Source organism: Rissa tridactyla, chromosome 3, assembly GCF_028500815.1.
Source record: "Rissa tridactyla isolate bRisTri1 chromosome 3, bRisTri1.patW.cur.20221130, whole genome shotgun sequence".
NCBI lineage: Eukaryota > Metazoa > Chordata > Aves > Charadriiformes > Laridae > Rissa > Rissa tridactyla.
Window position 1 is genome coordinate 125,962,006 of NC_071468.1, and position 22,022 is coordinate 125,984,027.

General features: G+C 54.8%; 1 protein-coding gene across 1 annotated transcript; it reads left to right on the top strand.

Annotated features, from left to right (window-relative positions):
* The first annotated feature begins 1,562 nt into the window (after positions 1-1,562).
* Positions 1,563-14,292, top strand: LOC128907798 (angiopoietin-related protein 7-like). Its single transcript, XM_054197053.1, has 6 exons — positions 1,563-1,997; positions 8,326-8,548; positions 10,423-10,560; positions 12,003-12,222; positions 13,430-13,625; positions 14,146-14,292. The coding sequence occupies exons 1-6, from the start codon at positions 1,563-1,565 to the stop codon at positions 14,290-14,292; spliced, it is 1,359 nt and encodes a 452-aa protein (XP_054053028.1).
* The last annotated feature ends 7,730 nt before the right edge of the window (positions 14,293-22,022 follow it).

The following is a 22,022-nucleotide window of genomic DNA, read 5'->3' on the forward strand; positions in this document are numbered from 1 at the left end:
ACGGAAATCTCTGGTTTCAGCTCGCATTCCTACGGCTGAATGATTAGCATATTTAATTAAGCAAGCCTGTTGACATTGCTTCCTTGCAAAAGCAAAGAGGAAGCCCTGGGACAGTGAATAAAACAAATTGTTGCTGTTCCCTGCCCCGAGCCCCCGTCCATGGCCAGGTTGGGAAGCTCTCCCCCCAAAATGCTGGGATGGGGCAGGTCACTGCACGCCGTATGAACCTGCCCTCTCCCCAAAACACATCCCCGGGGTGGGATGGGGGGTTTCTCGGTGAGGGGGAGCCGTGCCGTCCTGCCAAGGCATCGGCTTAATCCCCTGTATGCTGATAAGGTCACGCCGGGACCTGTGCTCCTCCCTCCTGTGAGTCGTCTGAGACCGGCAGCTCTGTCGGCCCTATTTATAGTGCGGTGATAGGATCAGGGGGAATAAGCATTTAGTGCCCCCTAAATCACACCTCGCTCCCCATGGCCAGTCGGTGCTCGCTGATCTCTGCTCCTGCCACTGGAGAGCCCGGCCAGGACTTTTGAAGGTATGTTGGGAGCTGGGGTGCTGCTGGGGATCCGTGGCATCCTTCCCAGTTCCCTATCCTCACCGGAGTGGGATGGGGATGGCTTTTGGTTGGGAGAAACCTTGGGAGCAGACTCGGAGAGTGATGGGGCTGGGAGCCCTGGTGTCTGGCAGGGATCAGGAGGCAGCTCTGGCTGCAAGAGGAGCCCGATTTCTCTGGAAAAATGGGACCAAGTTGTACATTTGTCTCACCTGGATGGTGGCCAGGCTACCATCCTTCCGCCCCCCCTTGGACCTGAGCCCACATGGGGCAACCAGCCCACGGCCAGGGCCCATCCAGACTGCCCCCGGGATGGGCTGGTGGTCTAACCCTGCCCAAGGGTGGGTTGGTGGTCTGGGCTACCCATGTAGATGGACACAGTTCACTTGATAACTCCATTTATAGTTACATTTGCCAGGAAAATGTCACAGACAGGGACATGGAGAGGGCCCTAAACCCATGCCCTGTGTCCCTGGGCCATGGGGATGGCTGGAGGGTTTGCTGTGGGTGGGCAGCATGGTGGGGAGGGCTGGTTGCACGTCGTTCCTCTCCGTCACCTGTCTCCTTGCTCTGGTTCCCATTTCAGGGAGTGACGGCGTAGTGGGATACCCCATACAGGGTAGCCTGGTCCTTCCCGTGCACGGTCCTGCGTGGGCAGAAAGCCCTGACGGAGGGGCTGACCGCCCCCGGCCAGACCTCAGCACCCTCCAAGCCAACGGGCAGCTCTGCAGGAGGGGAAACGCCTCCCACGAAGCTGGTGGAGCCTGGCCAGGAGAACAGGGGATCTCCCGCTGGAGCTGGTCCCAGCTTGGTGGCCACGGGGGGACACCAGGGAGGATGCTCTATGGGGACAGACGGGTCCCTTGCCTACAGTGACCCCTTTGGCAGGAGCTCTGGGATCCCTACGGATGTTCGGTTCCCACAAAGCTGCAACCTCACCCGCTAGCTCTTGGGAAAAGACCTGGTGTTATGCCCTGGGGATTCACACCTTTCTCCCCGACGGTGTTCGATGATGAGACACGTGGGGTCATCCCCGGGGACCATCCTCACCTGCCTGATGGAGGTCTGCCCCGGCACCAGCTCTGCCAGGGTGGGTTTGCTATCCCTCATCCTCCTGGCCACGCTGAGCAGCCCCTCGCTGCAGAAATCCCTGCCCGCGGCGTACAGAGACCACGGGGGTCCCCAGGAGGGCACGGGACTCATCCGGTGCGGGGAATACAGCAACCAGGTGCTGCCCAACGGCCGCTGTAAGATCGTGGCCACCTTGCCGCAGGGGGATGAGCAGCGATGCCCGGACATGTTTCGTTGCACCGATGAGGTGTCCTACTGGCTCCATGAGAACGAGGAGCGCAAGCAGCAGGTCCTGGAGCTGCGGGAGCTGATCTCGGAGCTGCAAGAGGAGCTGAGGAACCACCGTCACCGCATCAAAGTCCTCGAGCTTCAGGTAAAGGGCTGCCTTTGGCAGACCACCTCCATGTGGGTGCCCATGGTCCCTCCCCATGGCCCCTTCCAGCTCCCAGCAGTTGCAGGGGGCGGACACCCGGTGAAGCATATGGTGTTGTCCTGACCATGGGCTGGGACTTCCCTTAAACCCCAGCTGCTCCCACTGTGATGGCTCAGGAGCCTTCCAGGGCTGATCTTTCTTAACATTTGCCACAAACCCTTCAGTGTTTTATCCGTGCTACCTTCTCCGTCTTCAAGCCTGCCTAGGGGGGTTGCTGATCCATCCCATTGCCCATATCGGGATCCCAGATTAGACCTGGAGTTTTGGAAGGACCACATCTCTGATGGCCATGGCTGAGCTGGAGAAGCCCTGACCTCCACCGTCTGACACCCTTCCTGTAGTCTCCTTTTCTGGTGCTCATCCCACCCCAGCTCCATCCACCAGCCCCGCAGCCTGAAGCTTCACGTTTATACATTTTTCCAACCTTGTTTGGCACCTCTGAAGCTCTCCGATGTTTGGCACTGCCATGGGATTTTGCCCGGCAATCACTTGCCTTGGCTGTCGGCGGTGGTGAGCAGCAGCTTGTCCAGGGTTGTAGCCAGGATCAGGGAGGGAGCAGGGTGTGTTTTTGCTGGCTGTCGGAGCCGTTTCCCAGCTAAGATGTCTCACTGGGATGTTGACAAGGTGCACAGAGGAACAGCACAGCAGCAATCCACTGGTGTCAGCTGGAAGAGCACTGAGACCGCAGGGTGAAGAGCACCCTTGTCTTTGCTCTTGGAGGAGACGAGGTCGGATAAGTTCTACATCTGGGGCTGATTTATTCTCTATTTGGCTTCCTTTCATCCTTGCCCTTGGGCTCCAGGTTTGGAAAGCCTCCTTGGAGCAGCCTCGCAGGGAGAGCGAGGCCATGCCGGGGGCTGCAGGGCTCTTTGAGCGTTGTGATGGCCACACCGTTGGGTGGGCGTCTTGGCGGGAGCGAGATGTTCCACTGCACCTCTGCCGTTTTGTCCTTGCACTTGCACTGGGACAAGCTGTTGCAATAGGTCTTTGGTGTCCTGACTTCCCACATCCATCCCCTGGTGATATTTTGTCCCTTAGGACTGTTCAATCTGTCCTTCCCCAATCCCAGCTCCCCGCGCTGGCCCCAAAACATGCTTCTGTGCTTCCTGGAGCTGCAGCTCTTTCACTGAGCTCCTCGTCTCAGAGCTGAGGAGGGAGATGGATGATGGTGCTCTAAATATTTTCCCTGCAGTGTTCATCCTCTTAATCCAGTCTTCATTTCCAGGCTCTGAAATGACCCATCTAAAGGCAAGGTGTTTGGTCTAGGGCGGTTGCGCAGGGTCTCTTCGGAGTCAGAGGGAAGAGGGAGGAGAACCAGTCTCCCTTTGGAGATGTGGGTTGCCTGGTGGTGGGTGTCGAGGGAGCTGGGTTGATGGCCTCCAACAGGACGCTCGGTGGAGCACAGGCTCTCAGTCCATCTAATATCCATGCCCAGATCCTGCACCTCCTTACCCTGCATGTCGGTCTCCTCCTGCTCGCCAGCTGGTCCAGCTTGAATTTTGCAAACGAGTTACACACACCCAATCAAATTGGCTGGGGAAACACAAACACTCCCAAGTCTTCCCAGCTGCTGGTGTTTAGACCCCTCGCACACGCACGTGCACGTAGACATACACATACGCATGTATATCATATGCATACACATATATACATGGCCATGCATGTCCACCCTGACCTAGACCTGTGAGCTCCATGGCCCACGTCCCTCCAGCTGCCGGCACTTAGACCCTGCAGCACTCACACATGGGAGAGAGCGAGGTTACGCTGAAAAAATAAAATCTAAGGCAAGGACTGCATAGGAAGAGGAGACAGAACAGCAGGCGGACAAGGGCACTGACTGGCAGCAGGTTAAAGCATGTCCAGCCCTTTTGAAGCCCCCCATCTCTCCATTTTCCTACACTCATTCCCCACCCCACCCACCCTGACCCTCCATCCCTTCACCACTTTTCCCCTGAACACCCCAGAACAAGTCCCGCAGAGTCCCACCAGCCCATAATACTCCTGATAATTGTGTGTACCCCTTCTTAACTGCTGCAGGGCTCAGGTGGACCCTGTTCAAAGCCCCAGCAGGTCCCTTCCTGGCCCATCAGCAGTGGCTGAAGCCTCTGCTCTTCCTAGTTGTCTCCCTTCTCACCTGCCTGGCACCTTCTCCGTCATTTTTTGAAGTTTATTATTCCTTTCCCTGCTATTTGCTAATTTTTTTTTGTACTGAATCAGCATTAGACAGAGACTGGGTGCTCTCACAGCAGAGCCGATGATTGGCAGCTGGGGAGAAGCTGGTGGAGAGGGATGCTTCTGGAGCAGCACCTAAGGGTGGGATTCCTCTCGCCCACCTCCCACGTCTGCCATGCAAGGGTGTCCATGGGATCCAGCCCATCTCGTAGAGATATGAGCAGTGAACGCAGACATAGATGCTGCTAGGACCTCTTGGATGTCTCCTGGAGGATGGGATGAGTTGGTGGAGCTTGTTTCTCCTCAACGGGAGCCCAGGTGAGCAGTTCTGAAGGAGCTGTGGGTGCTGTGGGGTGCTGCTGGGCTCCTCACCCTACAAGGAGAGCAGAGGGGCACAAGGAGCACCCAGGTGTCCTGGAGCAGCCAGGTCCTAGGTCCTACCTAGGTGTCTCCAAGTGGTTCTTACCTGGGGGACAGTGGCAGCGACCTCCGTGCCACCAAGATACCACCGCACTGAGAAAGGGGACATCCTCTGAGATCTTCTGAGATCATCTGTAGAGAGTTTCAGCCCTCGACTGGAAAAGACCCTGAGCACCCAGCTTGGACATTGGCCCTGCTTTCTGCAGGGGGGTGGGCTGGAGACCTCCAACCATTTCTTCCAACCTCCATTTTTTTCCATGAGTCTTAAAAATAACAGGGTGGGAGGCCCGGAAGAGGAAGGAAGGAAACAGAATCTGGAGGGCTGGGCAATGAGTGTGTCCTACCGCCCTCCAAGCACCGTCAGAGGGGAAAAGCGAGAAGCGAAGGTGAGCGCTGTGCGGGGAATTACGGGTGAATGGAGGAAACCAGAGGCAGCCATGGCTGCGGAGCCGCTTCTCCTCCGCTCCCCGCTGGTGCTGGCACTTTCCCGTCAGGAATTTTCCCACTGCATTGTCCTGGCCCAACTTCCCAACTCCTGTGCCTAGCCTGGGAAGCCGCTTTCCTCCCGCATCCCTTTGCATCTCCCAGGAGCCGCCCTGCCGAATTCCCTGCTGGGGAGGTCTCCTCCGCCTCCCTTCCTCCCACCGAGGAGCTGTTGCTCCCTTAATCCGCCTTCATAAATCAGCTGCCGGCTGCTGCTGGTTGGTCTCCCGGGGGTTTGCCATCACTTATTTCTCCAGGAGCTTGGCGTGGGCTCGTCTGCCCGAGCGGAGATGTCTCTCTGAGCTCAGCATCCCTTTCTGAGCTGGATGAGAGCCACAGGCTCTTCCAGGTCACAGCTCCTCTCCGCCTGACGGGGACACCCAAGTTGGGTCAGGCGGGTTGACCCCACCACTGCCATGCTTCCCTCCTCCCGCTGCGATTTAGGGAGCAAAAAAGAACGCCCTCGCCCATCCCTCCCTTTCCATTTGTAGTCCTATAGCTTTTCCGTGGCTGGGGAATGCAGAGAGCAGGATCCCGCTGGGCAAAACTACATCCCCGTTTCCCGGCAGAGCAGAGGGATGCGGGGGTGGGAGCAGCGTCAGGGCACCATCGCGGCGGTCGGGCTGGGCCGTTTTTAATCAGCAGCAGGAAAAAACTCCAGGTATCAAGTGTGGAGGAGGGGACTGTCTGGGAGAAAGCGGCACGGGGTTTACCGGGAGAGCTGCTGCGTGGGTGAAGGGAGCTGGAAGAAGCCGGTATCGGTCACAGCTCGCAGAGCAGGTCGGGGGGACGGCTGATTTATGGTAGAGCCGGAGACATTGCCATCCTGAGCAGGAAAGCATCGTGTCGTTGCACGCCATCATTCCCACTTTGCTGACCCTGCCTATCCAGCGGCTCTGGATTTTGGGGTAGAGGCTTGATGGTTTTTTAGCAGCGTCACGCAGGCACTGCTCAAGCAGCGTTGGGAAGGATATCGTAAAACCATAAGTTACTGCTTCAATAACCCAGCAGCAGTGACGCCATCTCCGGGGAATAACAAACCAAGACCTGTCCCGGCAGGAATGGGGAGTGAGGTGTGAACTGGGTCCTGGGAGCAGCTGGAAGGGAAGAAAATATCCTCTGGGCATGCAAACCCCTTCCAGCTGAAGGACATCCCCGACCCTCAGCAACACCACTGCAGTTTTGCAGGCAGTGATGAGTCAAGTGCCAGATCTCTGTGTCCCCAGGGATATTTAATAAAGCCACAAGCTTGGACGGACACTTGAGAAATCCAGATTTGCCCCTGATGCTGAGGACAGGGAGGTGAGAAAGTAAGCTCACTTATTTTTATAGAATGACGGAATGGTTTGAGTTGGAAGGGACCTTAAAGTTGATCTACTTTAAACACCCCTGCCCTGGGTCAGGGACACCTCCCACCAGCCCAGGTTGCTCCAAGCCCCGGCCAACCTGGCCTTGAACCCCTCCAGGGATGGGGCAGCCACAGCTTCTCTGGGCAACCTGGGCCAGGGGCTCACCCCCCTCACACCAAAGAATTTCTTCCCAATATCTCATCTCAATCTCCCCTCTTCCAGTGTAAAACCCTTCCCCCTCGTCCCACGGCTCCCCTCCCTGCTCCAGAGTCCCTCCCCAGCTTTCCTGGAGCCCCTTGAGGGACTGGCAGGGGCTGGAAGGTCTCCGCGGAGCCTTCTCTTCTCCAGGCTGAACCCCCCCAGCTCTCTCAGCCTGTCCTCCCAGCAGAGGGGCTCCAGCCCTCCCAGCATCTCCGGGGCCTCCTCTGGCCCCGCTCCAACAGCTCCGTGTCTCTCCTGTGCCGAGGCCCCAGCGCTGGAGGCAGCACTGCAGGGGGGTCTCCCCCGAGCGCAGCAGAGGGGCAGAATCCCCCCCTCGCCCTGCTGCCCACGCTGCTGGGGATGCAGCCCAGGCTGCGGGGGGTTTCTGGGCTGCCAGCGCACGGTGCCGGCTCCTGTGGAGCTTCTCACCCACCAACACCCCCAAGTCCTTCTCCTCAGGGCTGCTCTCCATCCATTCTCCACCCAGCCTGGATCTGTGCTTGCAATTTCCCTGACCCATGTGCAGGATCCTGCACTTGGCCTGGTTGAACTTCATGAGGTTCACAGGGACCCACTTCTCCAGCCTGTCCAGGTCCCTCGGGATGGCATCCCATCCCTCAGGTGCGTTGATGGCACCACGCAGCATTTTCAGGGTCTTGGAGTGGCTTGTGAGCCCAAGCGGGTGATGGAGGAAGAGATGTCCCGATGAGGGGACAAAGAAGGGCAGTGCTGATGGAGAACCAGCATCCCTCCAGAGCGGACGGGGGCCTGGGACTGATGGACCCTCGGGAGGGGTTGGGGAGCTCAGTGTAGAGCTGTCGCATTGCCCAGGGGAGGAAGGGGGGGTTCCCAGGCTGCTGTGGGATTTTGGAGGTGCTGTTCAAGGCTTGCTCTGCCATCTAATGGACAGGGAGCACTGAACAAGAGAGGCGAGCGTGTCTGCACTGACTGCATCTGGGCCATGTTCCATGCATGCTGGTGGGGCTTGGGGTGTCCATCTCCTGGTACGAGCTGTGGGCATCTCCAGCCAGCTTTACACAAGATCAGAGACTGGCTTTCCTAAAAACACGCAGGAAAAATGGTCATGAAAGGAGCTTGAGTCCTGTATCACACACGGGATGCCATCATTCCTCTTATCAGGACACCAGCTGTTGCCCAAAAAGCAGGAGGTGTCTCATCACACAATGCGTAGATAAGCTGTGGAGCTCCTTATGAAAACATTATATGGTTCAAGGGGAGATTGGGCAGCGTTTCGGGAGGAAACTCCAACCCTGGTTGCTAAATAGGTAGAGGCCACATCCATGTTGCAATGGGTTGCAGACTGGGGGGCGTTTGGAGAGGAATCCTGTATTCTTGCCCTGCTCTTGCAGCCCTTGGCTTGCCTGCGTTTGCCCTGCCTGCCCCAGAACCTGGCAATATCAAGCTGCCCGTGGCTCCCACGGTGGGCTGGGGGCTGGGATGGGGCTGGAGGGTGAAGGGTGAGGGTGTGAGCACCATCCTTGGGGTCCTTGGTCTCTGTCGGTGCATGCAGCGAATGCTCCTCTGCCCTCTTGCTCCCATCCGTGGGGGTCTCGGGTCCATGCCCCTGACTCTGCGCCGGTCTCCAGGCATCGCCCCCATCCCACCTTTCTCCCTGCCCGCAGCACGAGGAGGCGGCCGGCCGCAACCACAGCCTGGCCCAACGGGTGCAGGACCTGGAGCATCGGTACAGCGAGGCCAGCACCCTGCAGCACATCCAGGCCACGCTGCTCTACGACATGCAGGCGCAGATCAACAACATCTCCGTGCTGACCGACTGGGCCTGGCGCAACCCCACCTGCCTCGGCCCCGCCGAGATGCGGCTGCAGGAGGAGATGCACCATCCAGGTGATGGGGAGGTGCTGGGGCTGGCTGGGAGGGGGAGCTTCACCCTTACAGCCTCTCGTGAGGCAGGTTATAGAATAATAGAAAGGTTTGGGTCTTAAAGATCATCTTAAAGATGATCATTTAAAGATCATCTAGTTCCAACCCCCTGCCATAGCATCCTCAAAGGATGTCGCCGGTCTGTCACCAGCCTGCAGCCTGCGTGGGACCTCCCAGCCACCATGCTCTCCAGTTGGTGGGCTGGGATGTCGCAGCTCTTCATCCATCATTCCCCCCGGGATTTACATTCCCATCCACCAGGAGCGTGCATCGTCTGCCAGTCCCGTGGTCTCATCCTTTCTGTGTGCTTCGTGGAAGGGCCATCTCCCACGCATGCTCCCTGCCTTCCCTCAGGCTCCTGGCTCTCCCAGTGATCCCAGTCCGGTATCCAGGCCACGCTGTGCTGCGGGCTGGTCTAGCTGTGTGTGTAAAAGGAAGGGGAACCAGCTGTATGACCTTTGTGCCTTTCCTTCTGAGGGTGGGATTCATCCCACCAGGGAGGCTCAGCTCGCAGGTGAGGATGCTTCATGTTGCGTGTCTACATATGCGTGTCCCCGCGTGAGCTGGATATTTAAGATAATGAGGCAAACAGCGCATGGACCAAGAGCAATTCAACGTGCTCTTTCCACTGCTATGACTAGTGTCTCAGTTCAGCTGATGTCTAGTGCCACCCGAAATATTCCAGAGCATCTGGGACACCCATATAAGCCTGGCAGATACACGAGAGGACCTACATGGGACTGTTGAAAGCTGAAAGCCAGACAGGATGTCCCAGGGCATTTCAGATGTCACCGTGCAGCTCTGTGCAGACAACTCAGCTCAGCCCCTGTGGTAGGTGATAGAGGGAGACAAGGAGAGTGGCTCTTCTCTGCTCTCCCATGTAAAACCAGGAGGAGCTGCCCTCTGGAGAAGCCTCTGAGGACTAGCTGAGACCCTGCCTGAAGTATAGATGGCTGGTGCCAGGTGAAACAAATCCCGCCTGACATATCCCAGTTAAAAACGTCTTTACGTTCTCCAGAATGATTTTGATGCCTTTTCCTTGTATGACAAAACCCACAGAGGCAGTTCGGGGGAAGAGAAACCTTCTGCTATTATCTGCACCAACCATTGCTGGAGAAGCCGCCTATACCTTATCAACGGATAGGACCTTTTTGGTGTGAGCCTGACAAAACTTATCTTTGTTCAGTCTGGAGAAGGCTCTGAGGAGACTTTGTAGCCTCTTCCAGTGTCTGAAGGTGGCCTACAAGAAAGCTGGAGAGGGATTTTTTACAAGGGCATGTAGTGACAGGACAAGGAAAGATGGCTTCAAACTGCAAGAGGGGAGATTTAGATTGGATATCAGTAAGAAATTCTTTGGTGTGAAGGTGGTGAGCCCCTGGCCCAGGTTGCCCAGAGAAGCTGTGGCTGCCCCATCCCTGGAGGGGTTCAAGGCCAGGTTGGCCGGGGCTTGGAGCAACCTGGGCTGGTGGGAGGTGTCCCTGCCCAGGGCAGGGGGTGGCACTGGATGGTCTTTAAAGGTCCCTTCCCACCCAAACCTTTCTGTGATTCTGTAATTTCTGTGTTGCCATTAAAAAAATAGTTGAACTGAAGACTGTTCCCCAGCCACAACATCCTTAAGTGCAGATCTGCGCTAACGAACCTCATCACTAATAAGCCCACCACACTCAGGCATGAAGCCGGTGTGCTACAGAGGTTTTCAGCTTCAGAAGCAGCCCTGAATCTAGGATTATTTGTCCGGCTCGGCATCATTATTGCATGTAAACTGTGCTGGTTTTGGTTGCGTGCCCCTTCCTCCACGCTGTGCACTAACCGCCGTGTCTCTCTGCTCTCTCGCTCAGAGGTGAAGCATGCCAGGAACTGCCCCATCGACTGTGCTTCCGTCTACTACAATGGGCTCCGGCGGTCTGGAGTCTACAGCATCATGCCCTCGGTCGGTGGGATGCCCATCGAAGTGCTGTGTGAGATGGACACCGAAGGTACTGCAGGAGGCGCCTACGTCATCTTCCAGCAGAGCTTTGGGTGGGATTTGTCTAACCTGAGAGTTGTGTCTTGTATCTGAGTTATTCTAAGGCTACTTTATTGTCAGTGAGAGCAGCATCTCCAGAGGGACTCTTCTCCAGGGACAGAGGACTCGTCCTCTCTGCTGGCTGTAGAAGGGGTTTGGATGAACAGTTCAAACCAGACATCATGGCTGGGATTCAGCTGCTTAAATACAGGCGTTTAGTGCTCTTGGAGGTGTCCTCATGCATCAAAGATATTTGCAACGCACTAGTGGATATGACACAGGGCTGAGGGAAACAAGCCCTTCTGGAGTAGCAGCTGGTCACTGAGGGGTGTCTGGAGCATCTCTGGGAAGTTGAGGGGGCAACCGCTAATTGTAGCTGTGCTGAATTGAGGAGGTGGGACGTAGACTCTCCCACAGGTATTTTGGAGTGTAAATGAGAGAGAAGGTGACCTCCCCACACCCTTGCTGTGCAAATATCCGTACGGACCACACTAGTGTCATCCTGAGGCACAAACTTACTAACAAAATTAGTTTGCAACCCTTGTGTTTTGGAAGAATGATGGAAATCGTCAGGGAAATGGGGTGGTGGATTGTTAGTTCCTTGCCCTGTGGATCTACTCCAGCCCGGACGGATGTGTCACATCCACACATCCCATGCTGGAGGAAGGGGTTCAGCTCCCCATGTGTAGGTATCTTGCCTATTGGAGGATCTAGAGGTGATTGCAGCTTTGGGATGCACGTGCTCGTTAAGAAACAGGCTGTTCAGACAACGTGGTCTCTGTTATGTCATTACTATTATTTGCATGACCATCAACACAATCTTGGACAGTGTAGAGTAACAGGCTGTACAAACAGCAAATAAAAAGATGGCCCAAGTCCCGTGTCCCCTCCCCACCTCAAGCTTACAGTATTGGAATGAAATAAGAGCGGGATTTGAACAGATGGGAGAGCAGATGGAGGCAGTGAGACAATACTGGGAGAGCTCGTGTGCCTCTGTGGTGCTGCAGGAACAGTACATATTAATCTCCAGACTCCGGGATCTCTAGTTCGTTCCAGTCCCAAAGCATTAGCCTCCCGAAAACTACCATCTCTCATTTAAAACCACCTTAAGGTCTGGAATGACCCTCTGGCAGCCAACAGGGGAACACCATCACGAACCAACATGGGAGAGGTGGGAGACTTTCTTCTTGAGCTACGATGGGCTCAAATGATGCTTGAATTTGATAAAAGTGATGTTTTATCCCCATGCAGCAACCCACACTGTATTTTGCCAATTGGTGAGAGGGCACACGACAAAGAGACACCTTGCTGAGCTGTAGGTGGATCCTCAGAGGTTACACGAGCAAGGGGTCTGTCTGGGACCCTTGGACACTCCCTGCAGACTCCCATTTTATGTTATCTCTCTCCTGGCAGGTGGGGGCTGGACAGTCATCCAGAGACGTCAGGATGGCTCAGTTGACTTCAACCGAACTTGGAATGAGTACAAGGAGGGTTTTGGGGACCTCAATGGCGAATTCTGGCTGGGCAATGAGAACATCCACAAGATGACGAGCCAAGGGGACTACTCTCTACGCATCGACCTGGAGGACTGGAACAACAAACACAAGCATGCCTTCTACCAGGTCTTCAGGTAGAAAGTGGGATGGCCTTCCCTGGTTCTCATAGACGTAGCTGGTTCAATGCCAGAAGACCTTCAGGCATGGAAACCCCATTGTGGTCAGGGTGACTCTGTCTAGATGGGTCTTCAGACTGGGCCCAGGTTGTCTATCCTTTCTTCCCCACCTGGATTTGGCCACCAATTTTTGCTCCAGGTTGAAGCCTGGGTGTGAGCTAGCAAATGTGCAGCGTCATTCGGCCATGGCCAACATCCACAGCCCCAGGCTAAGGGAGCTGTAGGACCCAACAGACAGTCCCCAGCTGATTAGGGGTATTTTTTCTCAAAAAATTATTGACCTCTATGTTAAAAACAGGGTTTTGAACCCTGTGGCCTTGTTGGGTAGGTCCTCCAGCATCTCCCTGGTTTAGAGTCGTGTTTTGATTTTTACCCTCTTTACTCATGGCTTTTACTTGCTGGGCCTGATGTAACGTCCTTCAGTGTCCAAAGCCCTTCCTGGTGTTTTATTTATCTATACCACACCCTTTCTTAATCAGGGATGACCAGGTCTGTCCAGACTGTCACAGATGAACTCCTCCTCTGTCTCTACTGGAAATGCTTGTGGTGACCATGGAGTAAGCCACCATGGGAGGATGTCCAAGGGAGCATGGCACCTTATGGACACTTGAATCTCGAGGGCTTTGAGTAGACACCAAAAATGATGAAACTACTGGGGAAAAAAAAAATCCCATTGCCTGAATGTGCCGTGGAACCTCCTCCACCAGCAGATGTGTGCCCTGAATGGTCACCCCAACTTTTCTCATCAGATGTCACGTGCAATGGCAATGACCTTCACCCTTTGCTAGCCCAGGGGCAGATTACTAATTAGCTCAGCCGAGGTGAAGAACGGGATGCTTGTTACGTGGAGAGGAGGCGGTGCTGTGTAATTAGAGGGATTGTCTTGCCAAAGCTGCCGCAGTCCAACCTTTATTGTGGTTTGAGAGTCACGGTCTGGTCTGCCCAGTTCCACCCTATAACAAGTGCCCTGAGTCATGAGAAAATCATGCACATCCCACAGAAGGGAAAAATAGAACATCTTCGGCTTCTAGAGATGATGAATCACAGCAGGGAGGCTGGCCAGAGCAGCTCGATGATTGCTAGGTGTCCACACCAGGAATGCAGTACCCAGGTTGGAAAGGAGACCCAAGCACTCCCCATTAAACAGTCCCACCTTTGTCGCTTGCAGCATTGAGGATGAGGCAAACTATTACCGCCTGCACGTGGATGGGTTCAGCGGGACGGTGGAGGATTCCTTTGCCTGGTACCACAACAAGAGGAGCTTCAGCACACCCGACTCGGGGAACATCTGCGCTGAGATTTCCCACGGAGGCTGGTGGTACCACCAGTGCTTCTTCTCCAACCTCAACGGGGTGTACTACAAGGTGAGGTGGAGGGATGAGGGTGTAAGGTGCTTTTTCTCCAACCAGTGCTTTTCTCCCAACCTCAATGGGGTGTACTACAAGGAAAGGTGGAGGGATGAGGGCACAGATGTTAGCACATGAGGTCCAGGGCTGGGAGGAGGCTGTTGGTCCTCACATCATAGCAGTCCTTCCTGGCTTGACCAGCTTCTGCTCTCCAGGGAGGGAACAAAATGAGTGCTGGGCACCAAGGCAGTCCAATCTTTCCAGTGCCATGGGCCAGACATGAGTATTGAGACGCCTCTGCACGCTGGGGTTTGGGACTGCATGGTGGAAACTTGTGGTACGGGTGGCTCATGCAGCCTGAGATGGATGGATGCCAGATCCATTGGGAAAATGTTGGGCTTTACATGCTCTTTTCACCCCATCCTCATTAAGCTCTTTGCTCCGGTGTTTCAGAGCAATTGGTTTTCCAATAATCCCATCTGGATGAGGCTTCCATGCATTTCCCATGCCTGACCATCCTTCTTTCTCTGCACCACAGGGCGGCCGATACTCCATTAAAAACCGCAAGGTCCTGGGGCCGGACGGTATCGTGTGGTACTCATGGAAGGACACAGACTACTACTCCCTGAGGAAGGTGGTCATGATGATTCGACCACGCACTTTCCGGCCCCACCTCTCCCCATGAAGGAGCTTGGGATGATCTTCCTTTCACCTCATAATGAACGTTGAGAAGAGAGGGCTGGAAATAGCTTGCTGTGAGCAAAAACTGATGCTGGAGATCCCAGAGGGGCCGAGCCACCATGCTGCCTGTTTGCTTTTGGGAGAATTGAACCAACAGCAGAGGTGTCAAGACCTTCAACAAGTATTTCGGTGGTGAAAGCTCTCCTAAAAAAAATGGAGGTGATTTCTGAGAAGGGCTTTGCTAAGACTAGTGTGTGGCTTGCCGGTTCACTGGGGAGCATCAGTCCTTGGTAGGTTTGAGCATCCCCAAGGCTTGAGACTTAATGGAGTTGACTGGGTGATGGGAATTGGCCACACGCTGAGGCTGGACCTTACGTTGAATGAAGACGTTGAGTGCTCTGGCTGTCAACCCAGCGGTATTTTAGAGGGAAGCAAAGAACCAGCAATCCTGTATGAGTTTTCCACGTGGGATGTGATGGACCAGTTCTTGTGCCGTATGATGAGCCAATCTCCAATCTCAGGAGAGTTACTCCATTCACATCACTGCGTCTGCAGGTCCACCACCCCAGGGATGTGCTAGGGTGGCTCCAAGGTGCTGAGATGGCCCCGAGGAAAGCCAGGGGAGCCAGGATGCACCGCCCAGGGACGCCATCATGGGCAAACGAGGAGGAAGGTCTGCAGTGGCCCTTGCCTTCTCTGGCAGGGATTGTGTTACGCACGTGGACATTAGCTAGCTGCCATAATAATACTCCAAATGAAAAGATTTCAAAATAAAAAACGCAGAGGGTTTTCCATTTTCTATTCCATTTTCACCTTTCTGCCCTTTTTCTGGCAAAGAACTTTGGATGGATTTTCTATCCACCCTAAAAGCGGTCTGCAGGAATGATCAGACTTGATGATTTTAAGTCTTTTATTTACTGCCTTACTCTGGATAACGAAAGTTTGTTGTTGCTGACTTTTCATTTTCCATTTGTAGCTGCAGTGAGAGACCCTCCTTTTTTCCTGGCTTTGCCTCCTCCCAGGATCAAGAGATGGAGGATGGGACTTGGCCTCAGCCCTGATTGCGTTTGGTGATGAATATTTAATTAGATTACTTTTTTCCTGTTTCATGCGCGCAGATGAGTTCAAAGAGGGTTCAGCGAAGGGGAAAGGCAGATGCGTTGGAGACAAAGCACCGTTCCTCCCAACGACTTGTTTCCTGCTTGGTGCTCTGCTGGCTCCTTGATGGTTTCTGTAGCTTTTACACTGTTCTGAACGTACATTTTGCCTGGAACGCTCATTTTTCATGGGCAAATCAAGCAGAGAAGTTGCCTTCCAAGCATCCGACAAACTAATATTCCCAAGATTGTAAACCAATGTTGTTTGTCTTTCCCCCTGCTAGGTTTGCCTTGGTAGTCTGCCTTGAGTGGTGTTCCCAAGACATATCGGATGGTGTTTGGGAGTTGCAACGGGCTGGTCTATGCTGCTGTTGTACCACCGCTTGCCATGAACATCTGGGCACCACCAGTGGTGGGAGGAGAGCTTTCTTGCCTCGTGGCACGTGTATCTCGGATACAACACCATTCCTTCAGGGTCCGACCTTCCCTCTTTGGACTGCAGGCGTTCAAAAGGCCATGGTGCCCCCTGGTTAAGCAATACCCTACTAAGAAAATAATAAATCACTTGAATAAGCAGCAACCTAATTAACTAATGATCGCGTTATCATTATTAATCTACGATCTGATTTTGCACATTATTAAACACAACGATAAAGCTACCCCTCTTAAATCTCATGAATCACAGGCTGAATTAGTCTTACCTTCCTTCCCTCCTCATAGCTCTTCACCCCAGGGCGCAAGAGTCTCCCTTTTTACCCTCTTGCACTAAGTCTTTTGGACATAGCCCTGATGAAGAGTCCAGCAAGTTGTCCAAGGGCATCCTGCGTGGTTGGGTCCCCAGGTCAGCGTCACCACCATCTGTAGGCATCCATCCTCCGACCACCGAAAGATCCCATCCTCCTGTGTTCCTTAACTCATTCCTCTTTTTTTTTTCTATTTCTGCCATAGCGCCTCTTTTTCTCAGCCCAGTCTTCCCCTAGTTACTTTTTTTTTTTTCCTTATTGGTCCCAATTCTGCTGCATCCACACTCAAATTTTTTATATCTGATGTCATTATTGAGGCAATCTTGGCCTTCTATGGCATTACTGATATGGTTGCCCGTGTACAGGTGGTTTTGCAAGGCCCTGCACCCCAAAACTCCCCTTCAGTTAGGGAGTTCATGCTGGACACATGCTGAGTGCCTGGTATACAATTGTCCTGCCTCAGATGTGACTCCTCCACCTTGCCCCAACAGCTTCTCGTGCACAGATAGTCTGCACGCTGGAGGAACAGACAGAATAATGTGGTTTTCATGCTGTTTTGGGGTTCACACAGCGTCCCTTAGTCCCCCACAGAAGCCCCAGCGAGTTATGATGCCTGATGCTCACCAGTGCCAGCTTCCCATGAATGAATGGCTGGTACCTTGCCCAAATTTATGATTTCTGAGAAACCAGCACGAGGGTATGGACTGGAGGAAGGACATCAAACAGCAGAACCATCCCTGCACAGTGTCGGTGATGCACGAGCCAGGAAAAGCACCCAGAGCCCAGCAGCGGGTTGGTGGCAGGAAGATTCACCTTGGAGGCACTTCCAAGATGCTGTTCCTGTAGGTGCTTTGATCTGTTACGTGTCGCTTCACAGTGACGGGCACTTGTTTCCCCATGTGCAGGTCAGCAACGGAGCAGCATCTGTCCTGTCTGCTCTGAAGGACACCCAGGCATCCTCTGACGTTCAGGAGGTGCAACTCATAGCACAGGTCTTGCTTGGGCTGTGATTTAAGGATGGGATTGCATCTGGCTTTTCAAACAGTAGAGCTGGGATCATGTGCAGAAGGTCTGTCCAGATCTCAGCCATGAAATATCTCCTTGGAAGGTTCCTTGAAGGCACCACACCTTTGTTTTGTGCTTTCCTCTTGTATGTCCTGGCCGTGCTGGGGGGATGGTGCTTCGGAAGAGGATTCTACCAGGCAGGCAAGGATTTGGCCTCCATCCCCTGCTCTCCGGTGTTTGGTGCGGGATGCCCAGGTGTGAGGCTCGGAGCTCTAACCCCTCACCCAGGTGTGGGTGTCTTCTGCCATTTGAGACTCGTGGGCTATCAGAGGCCCATGGCACATGGGGTGGGCAAAGGGTGACATGGGACCCACAGGACACAGGGCCCTTGGGAGCCAGGTGGGAGACTGTGGCAGCATCTCAAATGGCTCTGTGTGGTGACATGAAGGTATTTGGTACCCCGGCAAGGCTAAGAGCAGCCTAAGCCTCATCACTGCAAGCCCCATATCCAGCCAGAGGGTGCCTGAGTTCCTCCCAGGATGGAGGGAAGAGAAGTGGGGCCAGTGTCCGCAAAAGCGGCTCTCATACAGAAAGGGAAGGCTAAGCCTGGACTCCTGGTGCTCATGTCCCATAGCTCATAGACAGGGGGACACCTCCCCTGCCTCTCCCCCTGTGTGGGGCTGACAACCCTGTTGGCTTCCCCTGAGGACAGGTGATGGTCCCGGTCCATGCGTCCGCTGGGTACGGGGCTTTGGGCAGGACACAGCAGCGTGGCTAAGCAAGAAACTCATTAGAGCCCATCAAATGACCCCGTACGCTGCTCTGGGGGAGGACAGCGTGTCCGACTCTCCCCAGGACAGGGCTCCCGACTGCGAGCCTGGCTCCTTCTTCCTCCCTTCCCCTTCACACTCAGACTGACCCCGGCCTCGTTAATTTGGCTGACCCCATTATAGTGCCGTCCAAAGTGATGTGGGGGCAAGAAATCATATTGACAGAGCCTCATCGAGTGCAGCCGCGAGGCAGGCGCCCCACCGGGTCCTGTGCAGGGCTGCACTAACCACACAGCCCTACAGACCCCTGCGCTCACCGACACGCAACGTTCCTGCTGCGGAGCAGCGGCTGGCTCTGCGTGTGTCTTGCTGGGGGAACAGCTACGTGACCTGGCGTTGTTTTGGCTCACAGCTACCAAAGAAAGAGGAAGATCCAAGGACAGTTTCCGTCTGACATGTTGGGTCAATGCAAGTAGTTCTATCTGTGTGATAATCAGGACGCGTTGTAATCTACTGGAGATGGAGAAGCTTTAGGAGGGCCACCAGCCTGTGGTCCCACGGGTCTCCAGTCCCATGGCTGGGAAAGGCATCTGAACTGAGACTGGAGGAAATGCAGCAAAGGGCTCCTGGAGCGATGGTCATTAAATAACCCTTAGTGAGGCGTCCATCGCCAGAGAGCTGGATCTTCAGACTCCTCGAGGATGGAGAGAAAGAGCCAGGGAGGGAGAAGAACAGAAGAACAGGGACGTTAAACATAGAATCATAGAATGTGTTGCGTTGGAAGGGACCTTTAAAGGTCATTAGCTATTCTAAATCACAATGCTGAAAATTATGGAAAAGATTAAAACTTGATCAGTTTAGGGAGGGGATTATCTGAGGTGGATCACCTCTCTTTAGCCTAAGCCATCATCACCCCTCCCCCTTGACAGCAGTGGGAGAAAAATGAGGCTCTGAGGCCTTGCTGGAGCACTGATCGTGTTCACTGGGATTTGGGCCACGGAGCAGGATGATCTGAGATGCAGGTGGTTTTGGGTGGGGTGGGTTTCTGCTCCAGGTGCCTGGAGAGAGTCAGGAGTTTTTAGGATTGTGCATCCTGACACCACCTGCATCACATTTTGCCTGGTTTTGACTCACCCTGATCCTCTTCAGATGGCCTCCTCCAAACAGCCACCTCCTGACGGTGTTGGTGCCATCAGATGTGTCCCCATCATCATCTTCTTACCCTTGGGCCCCATTTTCCTCCCCGACACCCACTGGCTTGACCCCAGGGAGGGCTGTGCTCTTCTGGCTCTGCTCCTCACTTCTCTGCCACCCTCCTCAAAGCTTCTGGATGCTTTTAAAGGCTCTTTGGAGGTAGGTCTTTTAGTCTCTCCCTATTTTCTTCATCTTCAGCCCAGCTTGGGTGCCTCTTTCCGTTGTGTCATGGTTCCTGCATCCCTTCGTGCCCATCAACGCACATGCTGTTGTGGGCTACAGCACAGAGTCCTATGGCAGAAGAGTATATTTCATTATTCTTTGTTTATTCAAATCCGATATACCTAACAGAGCAGTATTTTATGTGCTGCAGGCTTACCCAGCTCCTACAAGTCTGCTGATGGTCACCCTCAAGACTCCTGTTGCCGTCATCTGTACCAGATGTATGCACCTTGCCTTCTTGACCCTGTGGCTTCTCCTCCCTTCTTGGGTGGAACAAGCTCTTCTGCACTCCCCAGGTCCTCTCCCACATGGCTTCTGGGTGTTGCTAACTCATGTCCCACTGGTTCGTATGACCATGGTGGACTCTGCCACCTCAACACTGACTCCAAGTCCTTTTTTGCATGGTCCCTTTTGATGTGGACCCTTTGCTGTTGCACCTGAGAGTGATGGGAACCCCTGAGCGTGGCTGCTGTGTTCACAGGGAGGTTTGAATCCCCTCCTGGGATTTGTCTTAATGTTGGCACTGAATCCCACACCCATGGGACCACCAGCTCCTTGGTTGGATGCCCATCTTCCAAGGCTTCTCAGGGTCAGGGAGAACCTCCTTAGCCCAGATTGGAGAAGATCAGGTCGGAGAGGACCTCCTTGGCCCAGGAGGAATGGGCACTTGGCCTCCCTGGGAGGCTGGTGCTAAATTTTGGCGCCATCACCTCTCTCAAGGCTGGGCAGAGATGAGAGAGGAAGTGGTACCACTTTCTCCATAGGGCTGGAGAAGAAGAACCCCCCTGGCTCCTCTCCTGGCACTGAGGACATGACCTTTTTCTTTTGTCTACTCCGTGCATAGACCAATGGGTCATCTGGCCTCAGCGTAGACCTTGGCGTGTGTCCATCTACCTCCGTGCTTCCTCCCCATGGCGGCCAACTCCTCATCTCCCAGCACATGGCCGAAGTTTAGCTCCAGCTCCCTGCTCTGGGTGTGTGGTGGGAGAGCATCGCCTCTGCGTGCCCCAGGGGCGCACGGCCGGGTGCAAGGGGCCGATAACGCTGGAGGGCCAAAGGAGCCCAAATCTGCTGCGGTCCCACCAGGCTGGGGTTGTTTGGGGCATGGGGATAAAACAGACCCGTCCCCCTGATGCACGTGCTGCCTTCCACCCTTATTTCCCCACTCCCCCCGAGTCCCTTTCCCCTTCCCAGTGTAAGCGACACTGGGATGCGCCCACCCCACCCCCCCAAAAAAAAAAGGCCACACACAAGAGACTGCACAGATCGTGAGAAAACAAAAGAAATGCCAAGGCAGTTTATTTACAACCGTTGTATACAAAAAAAGGACAGCTCGTGCCACAGCTAGAACAGCCCCCTCCGTCTCCTTCACCCACCGCCCTCTTCCATGCTCCCCCCCCAGCCCCGGGTGGTCCTCCCCGAGCCTCTGGGGTCCAGGCGAGCATCTCGCGGCACAAGAAGAGACACGGTTCCCTCCAGACCCAAACCAGTTTTTGGAAAGCCTTGTCAGGCCATAGTGGAGATCCAACCCTCTGTTAGCATCAGGGTTGGAGGCTGGTGAGGTGCCAGGGCATCGCGGCACTGGGACCACTGCCTGCTGGCAACTGGGAGAGGAGGGGACATACCCACGCCCCTGGCAGGAAGCAGCATTTCCACCTTCTCCCACTGGGAAGGATCTCGCTGCCACCTCTCTGCTTCGCTCGCCCTCCCTGGAGGCAAAGATCACCCAGGGGACTGCCCAGCAGCTCCCGCAAAGCACCTCCTGGGCTGGTCATGGGGTGGGAGGAGGTGTTGGTGGGGTCCCAAACCGCCCCGGTGTCACCAGGAGGTGCCATCACCAACCCCAGGAATTCCCTATGGCCGTTGTCTTCTCCTGCTCTCCAGAGAGGCATCTCCATCCCACCTCTGGATCTCCAGCCTGGGCTCCCCCAGCTCCTCTTTCCCTTTCGTTCTTCCCCATCCCTTCCATCATGGTTTCCACAGCCTTGCCCTGGTTTCCTCTCCTGCTCTTGCTCTCCATGGGGGTGATCTCCCTTTTCAAATAACCACCTCTAAAAGCTGAGGGCTTTCCAGCTGCTCGACAGCAGGAAAGAGGATTTCATCCAAGAGTTCCCACAAAGATGATTCTCAGGAGGTTCTTACAAAAAAAAAGCAGCTCTTTGGGAAGTCACGGGGCTTTTTAACTTCGCCCTTGAAAAGGATCATCGGCTTCTCCTGCAGCTGGATAAAGGCTTTGGAGCAAGTGAGCCTCACTCTCTAACCACCTCCAATGGGGGGGGATGTCTCTTCTCCCCCTTCCCCAAAGTGGTTCTGTAAGGTCTATGGGCAAATAACGCCTGGTTTGGGCAAGAGACCCTGAGTCCAGGCAGGAAAAAGGGAGGGAGGGACACCAAGAGATGCCGCTGCCCGTTGATGGGGTGGGATGGAGGAGAAGAAGGAAGCCGGAGGGATGCTCACCTGCCCGCCCTGCCTGCCCAGCACCAAATTAAAGTCACACACGACGCACATTCCCCCCCACTTCTTCCCTCCCCACCCGCTCTGTCCCCCCTGGCTTTTCCCCAGGGGGGCACCTCTGCCGCTTCGCCAGCCCTCGGCTGTCTCCTCCGGACCTGGTTGACGGGCGGCTCATGAGACCCACCAAGGAGGTGGGCATCCGAAAGCCGGCACCCTCCCGCCCACCCTCCCTTCTTTCTCCTCCCTCCC

Excerpts from the sequence above, each read along its gene's own strand:
- LOC128907798 (XM_054197053.1), top strand. The coding sequence starts at position 1,563 with ATGATGAGACACGTGGGGTCATCCCCGGGGACCATCCTCACCTGCCTG. Across the intron at positions 1,998-8,325 it reads TCAAAGTCCTCGAGCTTCAG|CACGAGGAGGCGGCCGGCCG; the intron begins GTAAAGGGCTGC and ends CCCTGCCCGCAG. Across the intron at positions 12,223-13,429 it reads TTCTACCAGGTCTTCAGGTA|CATTGAGGATGAGGCAAACT; the intron begins GAAAGTGGGATG and ends TGTCGCTTGCAG.